This window comes from Erinaceus europaeus, chromosome 1 (assembly GCF_950295315.1).
Source record: "Erinaceus europaeus chromosome 1, mEriEur2.1, whole genome shotgun sequence".
NCBI classification, from domain to species: domain Eukaryota; kingdom Metazoa; phylum Chordata; class Mammalia; order Eulipotyphla; family Erinaceidae; genus Erinaceus; species Erinaceus europaeus.
In genome coordinates, this window is record NC_080162.1 from 97,468,336 (window position 1) to 97,488,899 (window position 20,564).

The 20,564-nt window shown below is 38.3% G+C and overlaps 1 protein-coding gene across 2 annotated transcripts in view; it reads right to left on the minus strand.

Moving 5' to 3' along the window:
* PARG (poly(ADP-ribose) glycohydrolase) overlaps positions 1-20,564 on the minus strand; it is a 120,179-nt gene that overhangs the window by 51,087 nt on the left and 48,528 nt on the right. For both annotated transcript variants that reach the window (XM_060191551.1, XM_007526490.3), the window contains exons 8-9: positions 10,718-10,810; positions 8,000-8,157 (exon numbers count right to left, since the gene is read on the minus strand). In XM_060191551.1, coding sequence (XP_060047534.1) covers positions 8,000-8,157; positions 10,718-10,810 — 251 coding nt within the window. The remainder of the gene's footprint in view (positions 1-7,999; positions 8,158-10,717; positions 10,811-20,564) is intronic.

Consider the following 20,564-nt stretch of genomic DNA (forward strand, 5'->3'; position numbering starts at 1 on the left):
TTTGAAACTGAAAACACACACAACCAGAAATTGTAATCATGAGTAACTATGAAAAAAAAAAAAAACCCACTGCAACAGCAACAACAAAATGTTTCATACCTAGTTTAGCAAATGATTTATTAGATTAGTTATATGAATTTTCATAATACACATGACAAAAAAACTTTTGTTATTTTCTATTTCTGATGTACAGTTAGCATTTCACTCTTAAGAGGTGAGATATAATGAAAGTTTGAATTTGAATAGAAGATAATGTTCTTACTTCTATTGATAATCCTATAAACAAGTATTATCACCTCTTCTTTACCACAATGTTTTCATTAGCATGTTAAAGAAATACCAGCTCAGAGTCTTTTGAGGGCTTCCTTTCTGAACAATAAAATGCAGCACAACTTTGGGATGTCTGACTAGGAAAGCTTAGCTTTTGTGACTTGTCATTTTCTGCCACCAGTCATCAGAAATTATATTAATGTATGCTTTAATTTTGAAGCACAGCTGTTTTATAGCAAACTTCTGACGGGAACTTCTTGGCAATAGTATATTTATCTGTCTCATTGTGCCAAGGCCATTTTCCTGAAACTGAACTGGTTGACTGAGTTTCAGCATGTTAGCCTTGATGGGAATACAGTATGAGTGTTTCCTCCCTCCCTTTCTTTTTTTGGGCAGGGCTAGATCAAATCTTAGAATTTGAGCTTAGAGCTTCATGCATGCAAAGCATGCACTTTACCACTGTGCTGCATTCCTAACCTGAACCCTTTTTTTTTTGCCTCCAGGGTTATCACTGGGGCTCGGTGCCTACACTACAAGTCCACCGCTCCTGGAGGCTTTTTTTTTTTCCCTTTATTGCCCTTTGCCAGGCTAGTTTCACGGGAGAGAGACCAGGAACTCGTGGCAGCGTGGTAATACAATTCTTTATTGATGCAGGAGCCCCAGAGTTGGGTGTGAGCACAGCGGGTTAAACCATGTGGCACCAAACTGCAATGGCTGCCTCCCAGTCTGCATGCCAGCCCTTCTCCAGGTCGGGATGCAGGAGAGAAAAGAGAGAAACCAGAAACAGAAGTGGCTTTATAGGATAAAACTGGAAGTGGCAAGTCGGAAATGGCTAGGAAAGGGGGTGGAGAGAGGCAAAAGGCATGTTGGGAAGGTGGAAGTGTCCTTAGCAACTGTTGTGATGGTTTTAACTGGTGGGATTAATGATTATGTAAATAGGTCATACTATCAGCAATGCAGCATGGAGCAGGGGGAGCTGGTTTAATGCCCAACAGGCCTTGTTGTTTTATCGTTGTTGTGGCTATTATTGATGTCACTAGGATGGACAGAGAGAAATTGAGAGGGGAGGGGAAGACAGAGAGCAGGAGAGAAAGGTAGACACCTGCAGACCTCTTCACTGCCTGTGAAGCAACCTCCCTGCAGGTGGGGAGCCTGGAGGCTCAAACTGGGATATTAAGCTGTTCCTTGTGCTTTGCGCTATGTGCGCTTAACCCGCTGCGCTACCGCCTGACGCCACTGAACCCTTTTTCTTAATGAAGAGAGGATGGATTAGAACAACAGATTTTGTGTAAATTGATATTTTTGTTTTTATTTTTCTGGGAATTATATAACTTATGTAAGCATAGTATCCATGCTCACTCAACATGATCTGAATTTTTTTTGCATGGAAATACCTCTATAACAACAGATAATTTTTATTTGTCACATACCAATCAGTATACTGTAACTTATACTTAATTGATCTTATGAACTGGGTCTCCCAACACCAAATAGGAAGTACTGTGGAACCCAGGGGAAAACTCCAGAGTTGTGTTATTTCTCCCTCTGAATGAAAATGAGATTCATCTATGGTGAAATCATGCATGGCTTGGTATCCAAAAACGAAAACATACAAATAAACAAAAACAACCCTGGCAGTAAAAACAAAATATAAAAATCCAAGAAGCAATCTTCTGAGAAAGTTTTAACTAAAACATCAAAGATTTATCAACTGGCAATAATGATATCTGACACAGTAAACAAAGTGTTGGTCTCTCAACTATGAGTTCTTGAATTCAATCCCCTGGTATCCCATGTGCCAGACTACTACTCTGGTTCCCCCCCCCCCTCACTACTCATCCCACTGAAACAAATTTTTCAAGAGCTACTACTTTTTATTTTTTTAATTTGTGATAGTGGCTTACAAGATTATAAGATTACTTACACTGTACCCACCAAAGTACTATGTCCCCACCCTGCCAAAGGCAAAAGTCTCAGTCTTTGAGATTGTCTACTTCTGTTTTTTTTTTTGTTCAAGTTCATGTGTTTCAATGCTCTAGATTTCACAAGTGAAACCATTCATTAGTTGTCTTTCACGTCTTATTTCACCAAGCATAGTTACACTTCCAGTTCCATCCATTTTATCCCCCTAAAGACATAATCATTGTCTAATTTTTGATTGCAGAGTAACTAACATTCTATGGAGTATAGACTGTTGTTGGGGCTCAGTGCTGGCAATATGAATCCACTGCTCCTGTTGGTCTTGTCTCCTTTTTTTATTTTTTATTTGATAGGACAGAGATAAATTAAGAGGTGAGAGGGAGATAAAAAGAAAGATAAACACCTGCAGACCTGCTTCAGTGCTTGTGAAGTGTCCCCTCTGTAGGTGGGGCATGGGGGCCTCAAATCTGGATCTTTATGAGGGTCCTTGCACTTAGTACTATGTGCGCTTAACTGGGTGTGCCACCACCTGGCTTCCTGTTCTTTAATTTGAACTTAGTCCAGTCATTCATCGACAGGCATTTAGTCTGCTTCCACTCTTAAATAACTGGCTTTCCACAGTTTTCCAAAGGGACCACACTAGTCTGCATCCCCATCAACAGTGTAACAGAGCCCCTTTTTCTCTACAACCTCACTAACACCTGTTATTCCCTGTTTTGTTAATGTAGGGTATTCTCACAGGTATGAGGTGGAATCTTCATTGTAGGTTTTTTTTTTTTTTCCCCTCCAGGGTTATCACTGGGGCTCAGTGCCTGCACTACAAATCCACTGCTCCTGGTAGCTTTTTTCCACTGTTGCTGTTATTGCTGTTGCTGCTGGTGTTGTTGGATAGGACAAAGAGAAATTGAGAGACAAAGAAAAGACAGAGAGAAGGAAGACAGACACTTGCAGATTTGCTTCACTGCTTATGAAGTGACCTCCCTGCAGGTGGAGGCCCAGGGCTTGAACTGCGATCCTTGTGCTGGTTCCTGTGCTTCGCACTATGTGCACTTAACCCTATGCATTACTGCCTTGCACCCCATTGTAGTTTTAATTTGAATTTATCTACTGATAAGTGAAACATTTCTTCATAAGTATGTAGGTCAGGTGTATCTCTTCTTTAGAAAATTGTTCAGTTCTTTTGTCCACTTTTTATTATTTTCTTTTGTTGAGCTGTATGATTTCTTACAGATGTGTGATATCAATCACTTATCAGATGTGTGATGTGCAAATATCTTTTCCCAATTACTAGGCTGCCTGTTCATCTTTTTGTAGTTTGCTTTCTATGTAGCAGCTTTTTAGTCTGATAACAAACCCTTTCACATCTTCATGAGGTTGTGTTTTAAAAACATCTTTAGGGTGGTCCGGGAGGTGGCACAGTGGGTAAAGTGCTGGACTCTCAAGTGTGAGGTCCTGAGTTCAAGCCCCAGCAGCACATGTACCAGAGTGATGTCTGTTTCTTTCTCTCTCTCCTCCTGTCTCATCAATAAATAAATAAAATTAAAAAAAAAAAATCTTTAGGGTGCCAGGTGGTGGCATGCCTGGTTGAGTACACATGTTACAATGCACAAGGACCCAGGTTAGAGCCCCTGCTCCCCACCTGCAGGGGAGAAAGCTTTGCAAGTGATGAAGCAGTGCTGCAGGTGTCTCTCTTCCTTTCTATCTCCCTGTTCTTCTCAATTTCTAACTGTCTCTATCCAGTAAATAAAATTAAAAAAAAAAAACTTTGATGTGAAGGTTCTGCAATATTTCACTGATATTTTTCCTCTATGTATTTTATAGTTTTAGGTCTAATAGCCATGCCATTGATCCAATTTGAACTGAGCTTGATTCATGGTGTTAAGTGGTAGTCTAGTATACTTTCTAACATGTGGTCATCCAGGCTTCCTGGCACCATTTGTTGAAAAGGATTTTTTTTCCCCCATTGATGTTTTTGGCCCCTTTGTCATGACTGTATATATGTGGATTTGTTATGGTGGTGGGGGGCCCTCGTATCTAATCCCACGGGTCCAGCTGTTCATTTTTATTCCAGTACTACTGTTTTATTTACTATTGATCTGCAGTATAAAGTCAAGTTATATGGGGAAGTGTGATACTTCCTTTTGTTCCCCCTTTTCTCAAGAACACTTTGGCTACTTGTGGCTTTTTTTTTTTTTTTTTTTTTTTTTTGTGATTCCACACACTGTTGGATAAATTCAATTTCCTTGAAGAATGTCACGTGGATCTTATGAGATTCACTTTACGGTATTTTACCTTTTTTGGATCTGATTGTAAATGAGATTGATACCTTCAATCTCCTTTCTTAAGACTAGAGTGTCTTCTTACAATAGCAAAAAACAAAACAATCCTAGGACCATCAGAATTGTCTTCAGAATTCTTGTAATTTATAGAATCTTTGGAAGATCCAAGAATTTATAAAACAGTTCTAAAAAGGCTACTTACTCAACAAGGGCAACAAAAGAGAAAATAAATATAAAAAGTATAAATAAAAAAATTTTAAAAGGCTACTTAGTCATTGAAGAAATCTTATTCTCAATAATAACTAGTACTCTATGGAAACAGTTAACTATATTATCCTTCAACAGAATTAAATTCTTACTTTTCTACTTTGTTGACCATTTCTCTTATCTGTATTAAGAAGAAAACACTTGTAATAGATGTAAGCCCTTAAATACTAAATCTACCTCTGTACAAAGCTGTATTTAATAAAAAGATTGTAAATTCTTTATTTTCTTTCAATACCAAATAGCAATGACATCAAGGGAAGAACTGTATGCTTATATGTGACTTAAAAATAAAACATCTCAGTGGGGTTATGGGCACAGAACTTTGGTGGTAGGTGTGATGTGAAGATTTACTCATGTAATTTTTAAATCAATTATATAAAAAAAAAACTTGGGGATCAGGAAAATTGCATACTTAACAGAGCTCAGGTCTCTATGAACACAAATTCAAAGAATACCAAGTTAAAGTATAAAAGCAAACTGAGAATGGGGAATCTGAAGTACAGTCCTAACTCCTGAACTTGAGTTTCCATTTCTCAAATGGTTCACCACTCTTAATTTATTTTCATCACCCTATATAGATTTATTGAAGGCCTGGAATTTATTGAAGGCCTCAAATGACTTTGAGAAAACCAACAAACAGGGACATTTCTTCCCACTAAAGGGATTATAACAAAGTAGGGCAAATGGTACAGTAGAAATAGTACAACAGTAGAAGCTCATGCTAGATTATACAAATTTTTTTTAAACTTTTTTTTAAATATTTATTTTTTTAATTTTTTCCCTTTTGTTGCCCTTGTTGTTTTATTGTTGTAGTTATTATTGTTGTTGTTGTTGGATAGGACAGAGAGAAATGGAGAGAGGGAGGAGAAGACAGAGAGGAGGAGAGAAAGATAGACACCTGCAGACCTGCTTCACCGCCTGTGAAGCGACTCCCCTGCAGGTGGGGAGCCGGGGTTCTAACTGGGATCCCTATGCCGGTCTTTGTGCTTTGCGCCACTGCGCTTAGCCCACTGTACTACAGCCCGACTCCCTAGATTATACAAATTTAAGAAACACCCTTGATGCTAGTTTTTCCCACCCACCAAACCTGTTAGAATCATCACATGGTTCTGAATTTTAAGTGTCTCTACAACAACTCCCTCCCACCACCCTTTTCCAAAGACCACCCGCCTTCTGATGCTTTTAATTGTTATCCGAACTGGTTAAACTCAACTACTTTGGCTCCTCCCACAGGGCTCATTATAATCAATATAAACTTGAAAACCTGACTAGTGTCAATAGCATCTCCTTCCCACAAAACAAAACAAAATAAAACCAAAACAAAACAATCAAGCAAAAAAAAAACCCAACGACTTCCTATCCCAATTATGTTGGTAGTGTGGCATACAGTTCACTTTTGTAGTCTCTCAAGTTTCTGGAATGCAGTCACATTTTGGTCACCACTACATGCTGATCTTCCTATGTACAATACAATCACCTTTCATGGGAGTCAGGTGTAGCGCAGCAGGTTAAGCACACGTGGCGTGAAGCACAAGGACCAGCTTAAGGATCCCGGTTCAAGCCCCTGGCTCTCCACCTGCAGGGGAGCCGCTTTACAGGTGGTGAAGCAGGTCTGTAGGTGTCTCTCTTTCTCTCCCTCTCTCTGTCTTTCCCTCCTCTCTCCATTTCTCTCAGCCCTATCTAACAACAACGACATGAATAACATCAACTACCACAACAATTAAAAAACAAGGGCAACAAAAGGGAAAATAAATAAATATAAAAAAATAAATAAATAATTACCTCTCTTTCCCCCGTAAATAAGACTCCCTACTTACTATTTTATACTTAGTTCAAAAAGGTATTTTCTCAAGGAAGGTCTCCTTTATTAAATTATATCCTTTCACAGTACTTCATCATAATGATGTATAGCTATACTTTACTTAGCATTGTACATACAAATTGTCAGAGGAGTAGAAGATCAATACAGGCAGGATCAAAGCTATCAGAAACAGTATATGACTTAGTCTTGAAAGGGAAGCAAAAGCCATGAAAAAAAATGACATCAGAATCAAAAAACAGATGGTCCCTTCTCTGGTATTTTCCAAGAATAAAATTTATTTATTTATTATTGGATAGAGACAGAGAGAAATTGAAAGGGGAGGGGGAGATAGGGAGAGAGACAGACTCCTGCAGCTCTGCTTCACCACTTGTGAAGCTTTCCCTCTGCAGGTGGGGACCAGTAGCTTCAACTTGTGTCCTTGCTCACTGTAATGTGTGCGCTTAACCAGATGCACCACTGCCTGGGCCCCAAGAAAAAATTTTTTACAATGTTCTTGTTTATGCTGATGGTCAAGAGTGCTAATTAGGGAAAATAGCTAGAATTTGAAACTTTACCAGTACCTTCACTGTGTATTACTTTGGTCAAATAACTAAAACAGTCCTTTGCCTTCCTTTAAATATTGCATTGAAGGACCTAGAAATGGTTTAGCCAATAAAGCAAACACTTTTTCATGAGCAAGGACCTGGGCTTGAGCCCTCAGTCACCACATGAGAGCACCATGCTTCATTTGAGGAGTAAAGAAGTGCTGTGGTAGCTCTCTTCCTCCTCCTTGATTCTCTAGCTCCCTGTGCTTTAGCCTCTATCTAAATATAACAGAAAATGAACCACTGGGAGTGGTGGAATCAAGCAGGCATCAAGGCCCTGTGAAGGCCTGCATGTAATAAAAAAAAAAATTACACTGATAAATTAATCATGTCTATAAAAAGTCAAATGCCAACTTTCAATTTTCAACTTAATATATATTTTAGACAACTATAATTTATAATTCTCATGAGCATGTTAGTCTCTTGACTTTAAGGTCACTTATAAAACTGGGAACTCATACATGATTTCATGCATATGATTTCAGCACAGATAGCATATACATATATTTACATGTTAATATGTAAAATATTCCTGTGAATAATCACATGGATGAGGGATAAGGAATCCAGGAAACTCAGAAAAAGAAGACAATTTACATAGGGCAGATGTATGGATCCTAGAGTAGGACAGAAATAAAAATTTTAATCTCTGCTGGGTATGGCTGCTGTATCCCAACCAAGTTGTAGAATTTAATCTTGCCTGTGAAACTACAAAATTATCACTTAACTGATATATTAGAAAAGATTGAACTGTTTAATTATACATAAAATGTTTACCTTATAGCAAATAATTTTAATTATTAGTTACTTCAATCTTTCTCTATTTCATTATAAAGAGGTGTTCTTTGAAGACATACCGATTGAAGTTAATGTCTGGATAACTAGAATACTCCGATTTCATTTTAGCATTTCTCCTTGGAAATGTGCAGAAGAAAGCATTAGCTAAAAGACTAGCAATCTGTTCCTGAGACATCGTGATGGAATGATTCATCTTCTGCTTCAAGAGTGGTATTGGCTGACAGAGGAAACAAAAAATACAGACAAGAAGAGTAATAATTAGTTTAGCAATTTCAAAAACAGAGGCACCAAATTGTATTTGCTAAATTAAGGTAGGAATAACTTCAGGCCACTGTTGAATCCTTACATCAGCAATACTGTTGAAATCAAGGTCAGTTTGTCAAGGATGACTGAAAAAATGTACTTGTCTGACAAACTGCAGATTTCTGATCAGTAAGAATGGCTATGAAGAGATCACAAAACTTAAAACAAGGCTGTTTTAGTATGAAATAAAAACACATTACTAATGTAATAGTTGCAAAATAAGATAGAAAAATGCAATGTTGAGTTTAGCTGTTATTGTATATGCTAAATTTTCTTTTAACTTACATTAGAAATTGTTGGACAGAGTAACTTATCTATTTTAGGCCTACATATAATAATCTGAGAAAAACAAGTATTTTCCTTGTAATTCTTAATCATACGCCACACCGACAATTTGTGAAATGCAAATATTATTTTAATAAAGCAATAATTGGAATGGGTATCTATCTATCTATCTATCTATCTATCTATCTATCTATCTATATCTTCAAATAAATATAAACTCTTGCAAGAAGACAGGCATTTCCTATACAATCATTCCAGGTTAAAGAAGATGCACAGCAACACACACACACACACACACACACACACACGATGCACAGCAATACACACAGAGAGGGGGAGACAGATAAGACACCTGCAGACCTGCTTCACCGCCTGTGAAGTGATTTCCCTGCAGGTGGGGAGCCAGGGGCTCGAACTGGGATCCTTACACGGGTCCTTGCGCTTTACGCCACGTGCGCTTAACCTGCTGTGCTACTGCCCAACCCCCTGGGTAAGTCGCTTCTTCTTCTAGCGTTTGCCGGGTAAGTCGCTTTAACAGCAAGACTCTAACTCTCCTTTCACTGAGAACAGACTCCAGTTGTTGACTATGGACTTACTAATGGAATGCAGTGTTAAGTAGTGGTGGGAAACTCCAGAAAGTAGGTGTGGGGGGGAATAGCTGCTGTTTAGTGAGGCTGCTTAGCAGACAGAGCATAGGCAAGTGGGAGTGACCAAAAGCATCACATGTGCTGTAGCAGTGATGTGTTCTCAATCATTACAAGACAAAACCAAACCAAACAAAAAATACTATCATCTCCTGCCAACCTGACTTCCCTGGGCAGACAAACTCACCAATACATCCTGGAATCCCACCTTCCCAGAGTCCTACTCCAGTAGGGAAAGAAAAATAGAAACAGGCTGGGGCTGTGGATGCATTTCTCAATGCCCATGTGCACTGGAGAAGCAATTACAGAAGCCAGACCTTCAACTTTCTGCACCACATAAAAATCTTTGGTCCATACTCCCAGAAGGATAGAGAATAGGGAAGCTTCCAGTGGAGGGAATAGGATATGGAACTCTGGTGGTGGGAATCGTACCCCTCTTATCCCACAATCTTGTCAATCATTATTAAATCACTAATAAAATAAATTTTTTAAAAAAGAAATTACTTCCCTAGTCTCAGTCAAATCTTTGTCCTGACTGCAGCCACAAATGAGATCTTCAAGCCAGAAAAATGCAGTTAAACTGTTCCCATGTTCTTCAAGCACAGAAAATATGAATGTTGGCTTTACAACACTACATTCTGCGGTAATATGTTATGTATCAATAAACAATCAATATACACAAAACAATAAAATTAACATCAGATTCTTTCATTTTTCAAAGTTAAGAAAGTTCTAAGACCTTTGCTATATACCACTCTGATAGAAGAAAAAGAAGTGGTTAGTATAAAGCTATTTTGTAGACAACATGTTCTATGTCCACTAATGGTTTCTGAAATAACAACTGCTTTTTAGAGATTATTTAAACAAAGAGAAAAGGAAATCTAAGTAAGCAAACTTCAACAGTGTAAACAGAAACTCAGAAATTGAATGCTGCATTTTTAATGTCCCTTTGTAGCACTCTTTTTAGCACCTCTAACCTTTTCTTTAGTGTAGCAGCAAAATCATTATACTCATTGGCAAAAAAAATTGTTCTGTATTTCCTTCCTTTCTCTCTTTGTCCTTGGCCCTTAGAGTGTAAAGGAAATTCAGGGCTGGCAAGACAGCTCATCTGAATAGTGTGCCGACAAAGCTATGAGTATCTGTGTACACTTGGGTTCAAGCTCAGCCCTCAATAAACTGGGGAAAGTTTTGGTGCTGTAGTGTCTGTTCCTCTTTCCCTCTCCCTCTGAAAAAGTTAGCTTGGAGTAATGAAATTCCAATGACAAAACACATACACAAATTCAATTGTGAATCTGAAATATAAGAAAGATACTAAGTGGGGCTGGGCAGTGTTGTACCTGTTTGAGCACTCAGATTACCATGTACAAGGACCTGTGTTTAAGACCAGTCACCAGATACAGGGGGCAAGTTTCATGTAGGGGTTTCTCTTCCTTTCTATCTCTATTTCCACCTCCCCTATCCACTTTTCTCAGTCCTATCAAATAAACAACACTTAAAAAACAAAAACAAAAAAGAAAGTTATTGAAGAAGTTTTTTTTCACTAACCTGGGTGCAAATATTTGGCAGACAGAGTGCAATTTTGACCATATCAGGCAAAATAGATTGATAGAGGTGTTGAGCTTCTGCTTCTTCAAGCACCTGAGAACAAATAAAATATGTCATCATGACTAATGACTGATAAACAAGTGTTTGCTATGAAATTAAATTAGATACTCACTTTTCAGGAATTTTTTTCTAAGGCGTATTATCAGCATCACCAAAGACATACAAATGTATACCAAAAAAGGCATTAATGAACTTAAATTTTCAAAATATACACAATTTACCTGAATGTTCTGTTTTAAAATATTTTCTAGACTTAATTTAATGAGATACAGAAAGACAGACAGAGACTAGAACACTGTTTAGCTCTGGCTTATTATGGTACTGGGGATTGAATAGGGAGCTGAAAGCCTCTGGTGTGAAAGTCTTTTGTATGACCATTATGCTATCATCCCAGACCCTGCATGTTCTCTGTAAACAAATTATTTTATGGGTTGTGTGGTGGCACCCTTTGTTGACTGCATATGTTACATTGCCCAAGGACCCCAGTTCAAGTGCCCAGTCCCGACCTGCAGGAAGAAAGCTTCACAAGTGGTGAAGTTGGCCGCAGGTGTCTCTCTCCCTCTGTATCTTCCACTTCTTCTCAATCTCTGGCTCTCTCTATCCAAAGAATAAATAAAGATAATAAAAATTAATTAACTGTTGAAGTAAAAAAAAATGAGGCCAACATCCAAACACTAGTTAAGGAAATAACCTCAGGAGTGAGTGAATAGCTTAAAAGAATTGTCATCAGAAACGCAGAAACAACAAATGAGACCCTGGAAGAAAACACTATCTCAAGGTTATTAGAAAGCTGAAAGCTGAAATAGCTGAGCTAAGAACACAGCTAGCTGAACAAGCTAAAACAGTATCAGAAAAGGGTAACAAAATAGATGAACTCCAGAAAACAGTAGAGGGGAGAGAGAATAGTATACATAGGAAAACCTAAGGAATCCAGCAAGAAGCTTTAGGAAATCATCAGGCAATACAGTAAGGTGTCAGGCTACAAAATTAACATTCAAAACTCAGTGGCATTCCTCTATGCAAAAACTAAGGTAGAAGAAGATGAAATCCAGAAATCAATTCCTTTTACTATAGCAACAAAAACAATAAAATATCTAGGAATAAACGTAGCAAAGAAGTGAAAGACTTGTATACTGAAAATTATGAGTCACTACTCAAGGAAATTGAAAATGACACAAAGAAGTGGAAAGATATTCCATGTCCATGGGCTGGAAGAATTAACATAATCAAAATGAATATACTAGACAGAGCCATATACAAATTTAATGCTCTTCCCATCAAGATTCAAACCCCATTTTTTTAGTAGAATAGAACAAATGCTACAGATGTTTATCTGTAAACATCCCCAAACCAAGAGACCCCCTCACAGAATGGGAGAAGACCTTTACATGCCATACATCAGACAAGAGTTTAATAACCAACATATATAAAGAGTTTACTGAACTCAACAACAAGAAAACAAATAATCCCATCCATAAAGGGGCGGAGGACATGGACAGAATATTCACCACAGAAGAGATCCAAAAGGCCAAGAACTACATGAAAAAATGCTCCAGTCATTGATTGTCAGAGAAATGCAAATAAAGACAACAATGAGATACCATTTCACTCCTATGAGAATGTCATACAACAGAAAAGGTAACAGTAACAAATGCTGGAGAGGTTGTGGGGACAAAGGAACCCTCCTTCACTGCTGGTGGGAATGTCAATTGGTCAAACCTCTGTGAACAGTCTGGAGAACTCTCAGAAGGCTAGAAATGAACCTACCCTATAATCCTGCAATTCCTCTCCTGGGGATATATCCTAAGGAACACAACACACCCATCCTAAAAGATCTGTGTACACATATGTTCTCAGCAGCAGGTTTTGTAATAGCCAAAACCTGGAAGCAACCCAGGTGTCCAACAACAGATGAGTGGCTGAGCAAGCTGTGGTATATATACACAATGGAATACTACTCAGCTGTAAAAAATGGTGACTTCACCGTTTTCAGCCGATCTTGGATGGACCTTGAAAAAATCATGTTGAGTGAAATAAGTCAGAAACAGAAGGATGAATATGGGATGATCTCACTCTCAGGCAGAAGTTGAAAAACAAGATCAGAAAAGAAAATACAAGTAGAACCTGAAATGTAATTGGTGTATTGCACCAAAGTAAAAGAGTCTGGGGTGGGTGGGGAGAATACAGGTCCATGAAGGATGATAAATGACATAGTGGGGGTTGTATTGTTATATGGGAAACTGGGGAATGTTATGCATGTACAAATTATTGTATTTCCTGTTGAATGTAAAACATTAATTCCCCAATAAAGAAATAAATTAAAAAAAAAGATATGATCACTAAACAAAATCTTTTAGATTATATATATACAAACATATATATATACTTACAATGAAAATTGTGATGGCAATGATCTGGAGACAGACAAGAATTTATTTTGGCTAAATTTGGAAATTACCATTTAATAAAATTACAAAAAGCTAAAAAAAAAAAAAAAAAAAGAAAGAAAACACAAGTAGAACCTAAACTGGAATTGGGTATTGCACCAAAGTAAAAGACTCTGGGGTGGGTTGGGTGGGGAGAATACAGGCCCATGAAAGATAACAGAGGACCTAGTGGGGGTTGTATTGTTATATGGAAAACTTGGAAATGTTATGCATGTACAAACTATTGTATTTACTGTTGAATGTAAAAAAATAATTCCCCAATAAAGAAATAAAAAAAAAAAAAAAAAAAGAATAGTAAGCTATCAGGAGAGGGGAAGGGTTATACATATGAGTTCTGGTGGTGGGAATTGTGAAAAAAAAAAAAAAAAAACTAATTAAATGCTACCATGATGTCATCCGGACTCCTCTGGGCAGACAACCTTACCTATGTGTCCTGGAGCCCCACTTCCCCAGAGGCCCGCCCAACCAGGGAAAGAGAAAGACACACTGGGAATATATATTGGCCTGCAAATGCCCATGTTCAGCAGGGAAGCAATTACAGAAGCCAGACATTCTACCTTCTGTACCTTATAAAGACTCTGGGTCCATACTCCCAGAGGAATAAAGAATAGGAAAGCTATCAGGGAGGAGATGGGAGAGGGAGTTCTGGTGGTGAGAATTGTGTGGAGTTGTACCCCTCTTATCCTATGATTTCTGTCAGTGTTTCTCTTTTATAAATAAAATTTTTTTAAAAAATCCCATCTGTACAGTTTTAGACATTATAAAAAGACTAAAAATAAAAATACTCTTAAAGATACTACTTTGTATGGTAAGATTAAAATAATTTATTTACTGAAAATTACAAAGGTATTAAATATAATCCAGTCTGATTTTTGTTTTAAATTTATTTTTTATTTATTTAAAAGAGGAGATATTAACAAAACCATAGGGTAACTTTTTTTTTTTTAATGTCATGAATGACAAGTAAAATTAGAGGGAGGGAGGGAGGGGAGGAGAGGGAGGTAGGGAGAGCAAGCAGCTCTCTGGTCTATTCAGTGTTGGAGATCAAACTCAGGAACTTATATTGTGAGTACAACACACTTTATGCACTGTCTCACCTCCTTGGAAGCAATCTTGTCATTATTATAAAGAAAAGAAAACAGATGCCCCATAAGCTACCTGGTTGAGAAGGTCAATAAATAAGTAAATCAACAAGAGTTTTGGCCTCTATGTCATGGCTTTCTCCACTTCACCTATGTGACCACAGAAATGTTTGGGAGGGGCCGGGTGGTAGCACACCTGGTTGAGCTCACATATTACAGTGCACAAGGAGCCAGATGCGAGCCCCTGGTCCCCACCTACAGGGGGAAAGCTTTGCAAGTGGTGAAGCAGTGCAGCAGGTTGTCTCTATGTCTCTCTCCCTATCTATCTCCCCTTCTCCTCTCAATTTCTGGCTGTCTTTATCCAATAAATAAAGATAATAAAAAAATTTTTAAAAAGGAGAAATGTTTGGGATTGATGAGAATAGACTATTTTTTTTATTCCCTTTTGTTGCCCTTGTTGTTTTATTGTTGTAGTTATTATTGATGTCGTTGTTGTTGGATAGGACAGAGAGAAATGGAGAGAGGAGGGGAAGACAGAGAGGGGGAGAGAAAGACAGACACCTGCAGACCTGCTTCACCGCCTGTGAAGGGACCTGCCTGCAGGTGGGGAGCTAGGGGCTCAAACCGGGATCCTGACGCCGGTCCTTGAGCTTAGCACCACCTACGCTTAATCCGCTGCGCTACAGCCCGACTCCCGAGAATAGACTTTTATTTATTTATTCATTTATTTTGTCCCTGGGGTTATTGCTGGGGCTCTGTGCTTGCACTACGAATCCACTGCTCCTGGAGGCCATTTTTTCCCCATTTTTGTTGCCCTTGTTGCTGTTATTGATATTGCTATTGTTGGATAGGACAGACAGAAATTGAGAGAGGAGGGGAAGACAGTGATGGGGAGAGAAAGATAGATGCCTACAGATCTGCTTCACTGTTTGTGAAGCAAGCCCCCCTGCAGGTGGGGATCTGGGACTTGAACTGGGATCCTTGCACCAGTCCTTGCACTTTGTGTCTTGTGCACTTAATCTGCTGTGCTATTGCCTGGTCTTCTGAGAGTCGACTCTTCACAAGTACATATAAATGTTCTCTTCCTCCCTCCTTCATTTTTTTTTTTTTAATCAAGAGTCAAACTAAAATAAACTATTCATTTGTGTATCAGCAGTTAGGACATACACACACACACACACACACACACTAAGATAATTTCTTCTTACTTAGTTTACAGTGAGGCTGGCACACTAAGATTTATTTTTATATTATCTTTATTTATTTATTGGCTAGAGACAGCCAGAAATTGAGAGGGAAAGGGGGGAAGGGAGAGCTCTGCAGGTGGAGATGGGGGCTCAAATCCATATCCTTGCACAATGTAGCATGTGCACTCAACCAGCTGTGCCACTACCCACCTCCATTAAGTTTAATAATAGCTTTTATTTGTTTTGTCATAACCTTGGTTAACAAGCCTACTGGTGTTTTAGAAATAAAAATTTTACCTCTTCAGAATATATTATGCCACCACCAACTCTAGGACAATACTTCCAATAAAGTTCACTAAAAAAAACCCCACCCCCTCAGCCCCCAACACTGGACCCTCACTTATTATAACCCTTTGTTAACCTCAGTCCTACCGTCTAATCCACAGTCTTGCTTGTCTAGTTATTTTCCTGGCTTTGTGTTACTCACATGGGTGAAAACATACTGAATTTTCATTTCATGTGAGTCTTAGTACCTTTCGCAGGTCTTATTTAGTGGTTACTTGTGTTAAACACTTAGCATGACCAAGCATTCTTAGAAGCCCTTTTCATTCAGTACTTTGAGTATCTCCTGCCAAATTCTTTCTAGCTTTAAGAGTTTCGGTTGAGAAAATAAATTTCTACTATAGGTCACTATGTTTTTTTCACAGGTTTCAGAATAATATCTCTGGTTATTTCCATTTTAATTATTATGTGCCCTGATACATTTAGGTTTGGATTCATTTTTCTAGGAGTCCATTGAATCTCCTGGATCAGGGGATCCACTTCCTTCTTTAATTTTGGGAAAATTCTTACTAAGATTTCTTCATCTATGAATTTTGGCCTGTTCTCCAGCTCTTCTCCTTATTGTACCCCTATGACACAAATCTAACTCTTGATACTGTCCCGTAATTCTTTTATATTATCTTCACTTGTGTTAAAAGTTTCTTCTACTTCCGCTGCTGCTGATTCTTCTCCTTCTCCTAATTATCTTTCTTGAGTGGATCTTGCTCTTCACTTTGGTCTTTGGTGCCTTCTTGCAGTTTTCCCCTTTTTAAACTGTTTAGTTCTGTCACTTCACTCTTCCTGCCTCTGATCACTATTGCCAATTTATCAATTTATTTTCTTGTACATTTTCTCTGAAGCTGTTGCAGTCTTTCATAATTTTCAATTTGATAAACATCCCAGGGCCTTAGCTTGGAAGTCTTCACCAGATTTATAGAACGTTGTCAAATTTGGGGTTTTCTTCAAGTAGTTTTGTTGGTCCAACACTGGAAGGGAATTATGTTGTCTTCCCATTATGTTTGATTCTCCATAAAGACAGCTGAGGCAGAGAGAAATAGGGGACCTAGCTGAATCCAGGTGCAGGCTGAACCAGGTATAAGCTGATTCCCCAACCCACAGCTAAACCTAGTAGTATGGGGCCCAACTGGAAGCGGGTAGATTGAAACCTGGCAGGTTGAACTGGAAACAGGCTGAACTTGGCAGTCACCACAAGTGCAGCTGGCTAGCAGCAGGTGGCCCTAGCAGAGTTCTTTCCTTTTAGTTATCCAAAATTATGTGTCATTTCTCTCTGGCCTGTTTTCTGATGAGAAATCTACTGACAATCACAATTTTTTTTTTCTAGTAGGCAACACCAACACTCTCTTGATAGTTTTTTTTTTTCTTCTTTGTCTTGTTTTACAGAGTTTGAATTTCTTAAAGCTATAGTTTATGATTTGGGTTAATTCTGGGGAAATTGCCACTTCTTAGCTTTCACCCACATTCCTGCCTCTTTCTCCTCTCCTTTAAGTATCAAAATGACATCATTGCTATATAAGGGTTTGTTTTTTTTTGTGTGCTAAAACAGGTACTTATACTCTTCTGTTTCTTTTCTAAAAGAAATTTATTACCTTTATTTATTTAGTGGATAGAGACAAGCCAGAAATTGAGAGGAAAGGAGAGGCAGAGATATACCTGCAGCATTGCTTCACTGCTTGTGAAGCTTCCCCCTGCAGGTGGGGACAGGGGGCTTGAACTCGGGTCCTTGCACATTGTAACATGTGTGCTCAATCAGGTGTGCCACCACACAGTCCCCCACTCTTCTTTTTCTTTATACTATCTTCTTCCTGATGTTAAAATTAAGTAATTTTGTTGCTCAAGTTCACCAACTCTTTCTATCATTCTCATTCTTGAGTCTATCCTTCCATACATTTTCTAGTTATTACAATATTTAGTTCTAAAATGTCCACTGATTCTCCTATATAGCTTTTACTTTTTAAAAATTTATTTAAGAAAGGAGACATTAACAAAATCATAGGATGGGGGGGTACAACTCCACACAACTCCCACCACCCAATCTCCATATCCCATGCCCTCCCCAATAGCTTTCCCATTCTCTATCCCTTTGGGAGCATGGGCCCAGGGTTGTTGTGAGTTGCAGAACCAATGCATCATAGCTTTTACTTCTTTGTTGAGATTATTTTGTCTTTAATTTAAGCAGGTCCACAATTGTTCAATAAAGTCCTTTTGTGATGTTTGATTTAAAATTCTTCTCAGATAATCCTAACTTCTAGGTTATTTCAATCAACTGATGCTGTTTGATTATCTCTCCTTAATTCAGTTGAAATTTCCTGGTTTCCGGTGATGAATAATTTTTTAAAATTAAAACCTGGACATTTTAATTATATGCTAAGGCTTTTTTGTTATCACCAGGGCTTCACTATCCTAAGCCAACTTTTTAGATAGAAAAGGTGAGACACCCAGAGCCCCACCCTACTAGGGAAAGAGAGAGGCAGACTGGGAGTATGGATTGACCTGTCAACGCCCATGTTCAGCGGGGAAGCAATTACAGAAGCAAGACCTTCCTCCTTCTGCAACCCACAATGATCTTGGGTCCATACTCCCAGAGGGATAAAGAATGGGAAAGCTATCAGGGGATTGGGATGGGATATAGAGATCTGGTGGTGGAAATTGTGTGGAGTTGTACCCCTCCTATCCTACAGTTTTGTTACTGTCTCCTTTTTTAAATACAAAAATTAAAAAATAATTTAAAATAATTTAAAAAAAAAAAGAAAAGGTGAGACAGAGACACACAGGAGGAATACCACAGCATTCAAGCTTCCTCAAAATGCAGAGAGCCAGGCTTGCACTTGAGTCACACACATGGCAAAGCAGATATATATCCAAGTGCGTTACTTTGCTAGCCTGTGCTGAGACTTTCAAACTTATTTAAAGCTTGTTTTACCCTACATTCATAGCTACATTATTTACAATAGCCAAGAAGCAAAAGCAACCTAAATGTCCGTAGACAGATGACTGAATAAAGAAGGAGAGAGAACCTATGGGACATATATTCCGTAGAATAATATCCTCTAAAAAGATGATATTCTGTTCTTTGGGACAAAATGGATGGAACTGGAGGTAATTATGTTCAGTGAAATAGAGGTAAAAGGCAACTACTGAATGGTTTTACTCATATGTGAAATATAGATAAATGAAACTGAACCAAGAAAAACAAAGAAATCGAAACCGTTATTAAGAAATCGAAACCGAAATCGAAACCGTTATTAAGAATCTTCCCAACAACATTAGTCTACTGTCTACTGTCACCATTACTCTTCAACATAGTACTGGAAGTTCTTGCCATAGCAATCAGGCAAGAGAAAGGAATCAAAGGAATACAGATTGGAAGGGAAGAAGACAAGCTCGCACTATTTGCAGATGATATGATAGCATACATACAAAAACCTAAAGAATCCAGCAGAAAACTACTGGAAGTTATTAGGCAATATAGCAAGGTGTCAGGCTACAAAATCAATGTACAAAAATCAGTGGCATTTCTTTATGCAAACACTAAATCTGAAGAAGAAGACATCCAGAAATCACTCCCATTCACTGTTGCAGCAAAATCAATAAAATACCTAGGAGTAAAGCTGACCAAAGAAGTGAAAGACTTGTATACTGAAAACTATGAGTCACTATTCAAGGAAATAGAAACTGATACCAAGAAATGGAAAGATATCCCATGCTCATGGATCAGAAGAATAAATACCATCAAAATGAATATTCTCCCCAGAGCAATATATAAATGTAATGCAATACCCATCAAAGTTCCACCAAACTTCTTTAAGAGAATAGAACAAAAAACTACAATCATTTATCTGGAGCCAGAAAACACCTAGAATTGCAAAAACCATCTTGAGGAAAAGAAACAGAAATGGAGGCATCACACTCCCAGACCTCAAACATTATTATAAAGCCATCATAATCAAAACAGCATGGTACTGGAACAAAAATAGGCACACAGACCAGTGGAACAGAATTGAAAGCCCAGAACTAAACCCCTACACCTATGGACATCTAATCTTTGATAAGGGGGCCCAAAGTATTAAATGGAAGAAGGAGGCTCTCTTCAATAAATGGTGCTGGGAAAACTGGGTTGTAACATGCAGAAAAATGAAACTGAACCACTTATCTCACCAGAAACAAAAATCAGCTCCAAATGGATTAAAGACCTGGATGTTAGACCAGAAACAATCAAATACTTAGAGGAAAACATTGGTAAAACACTTTCCCACCTAAACCTCAAGGTCATCTTTGATGAAACTAACCCAATTGCAAGAAAGACTAAAGCAGAAATAAACAAATGGGACTATATCAAATTGAAAAGCTTCTGCACAGCCAAAGAAACTATCACACAAACAAAGAGACCCCTCACAGAATGGGAGATCTTCACATGCCATACATCAGACAAGAGACTGATCACCAAAATATATAAAGAGCTCAGAAAACTTAGCACCAAAAAAGCAAATGACCCCATCCATAAATGGGCAGAGGATATGAACAGAACATTCACTCCAGAGATCCAAAAGGCTAATAAACATATGAAAAGCTGCTCCAAGTCGCTGATTGTCAGAGAAATGCAAATAAAGACAACACTGAGATACCACCTCACCCCTGTGAGAATGGCATACATCAAAAGGACAGCAGCAACAAATGCTGGAGAGGCTGTGGGGACATAGAAAGCCTTTTGCACTGCTGGTGGGAATGTAAA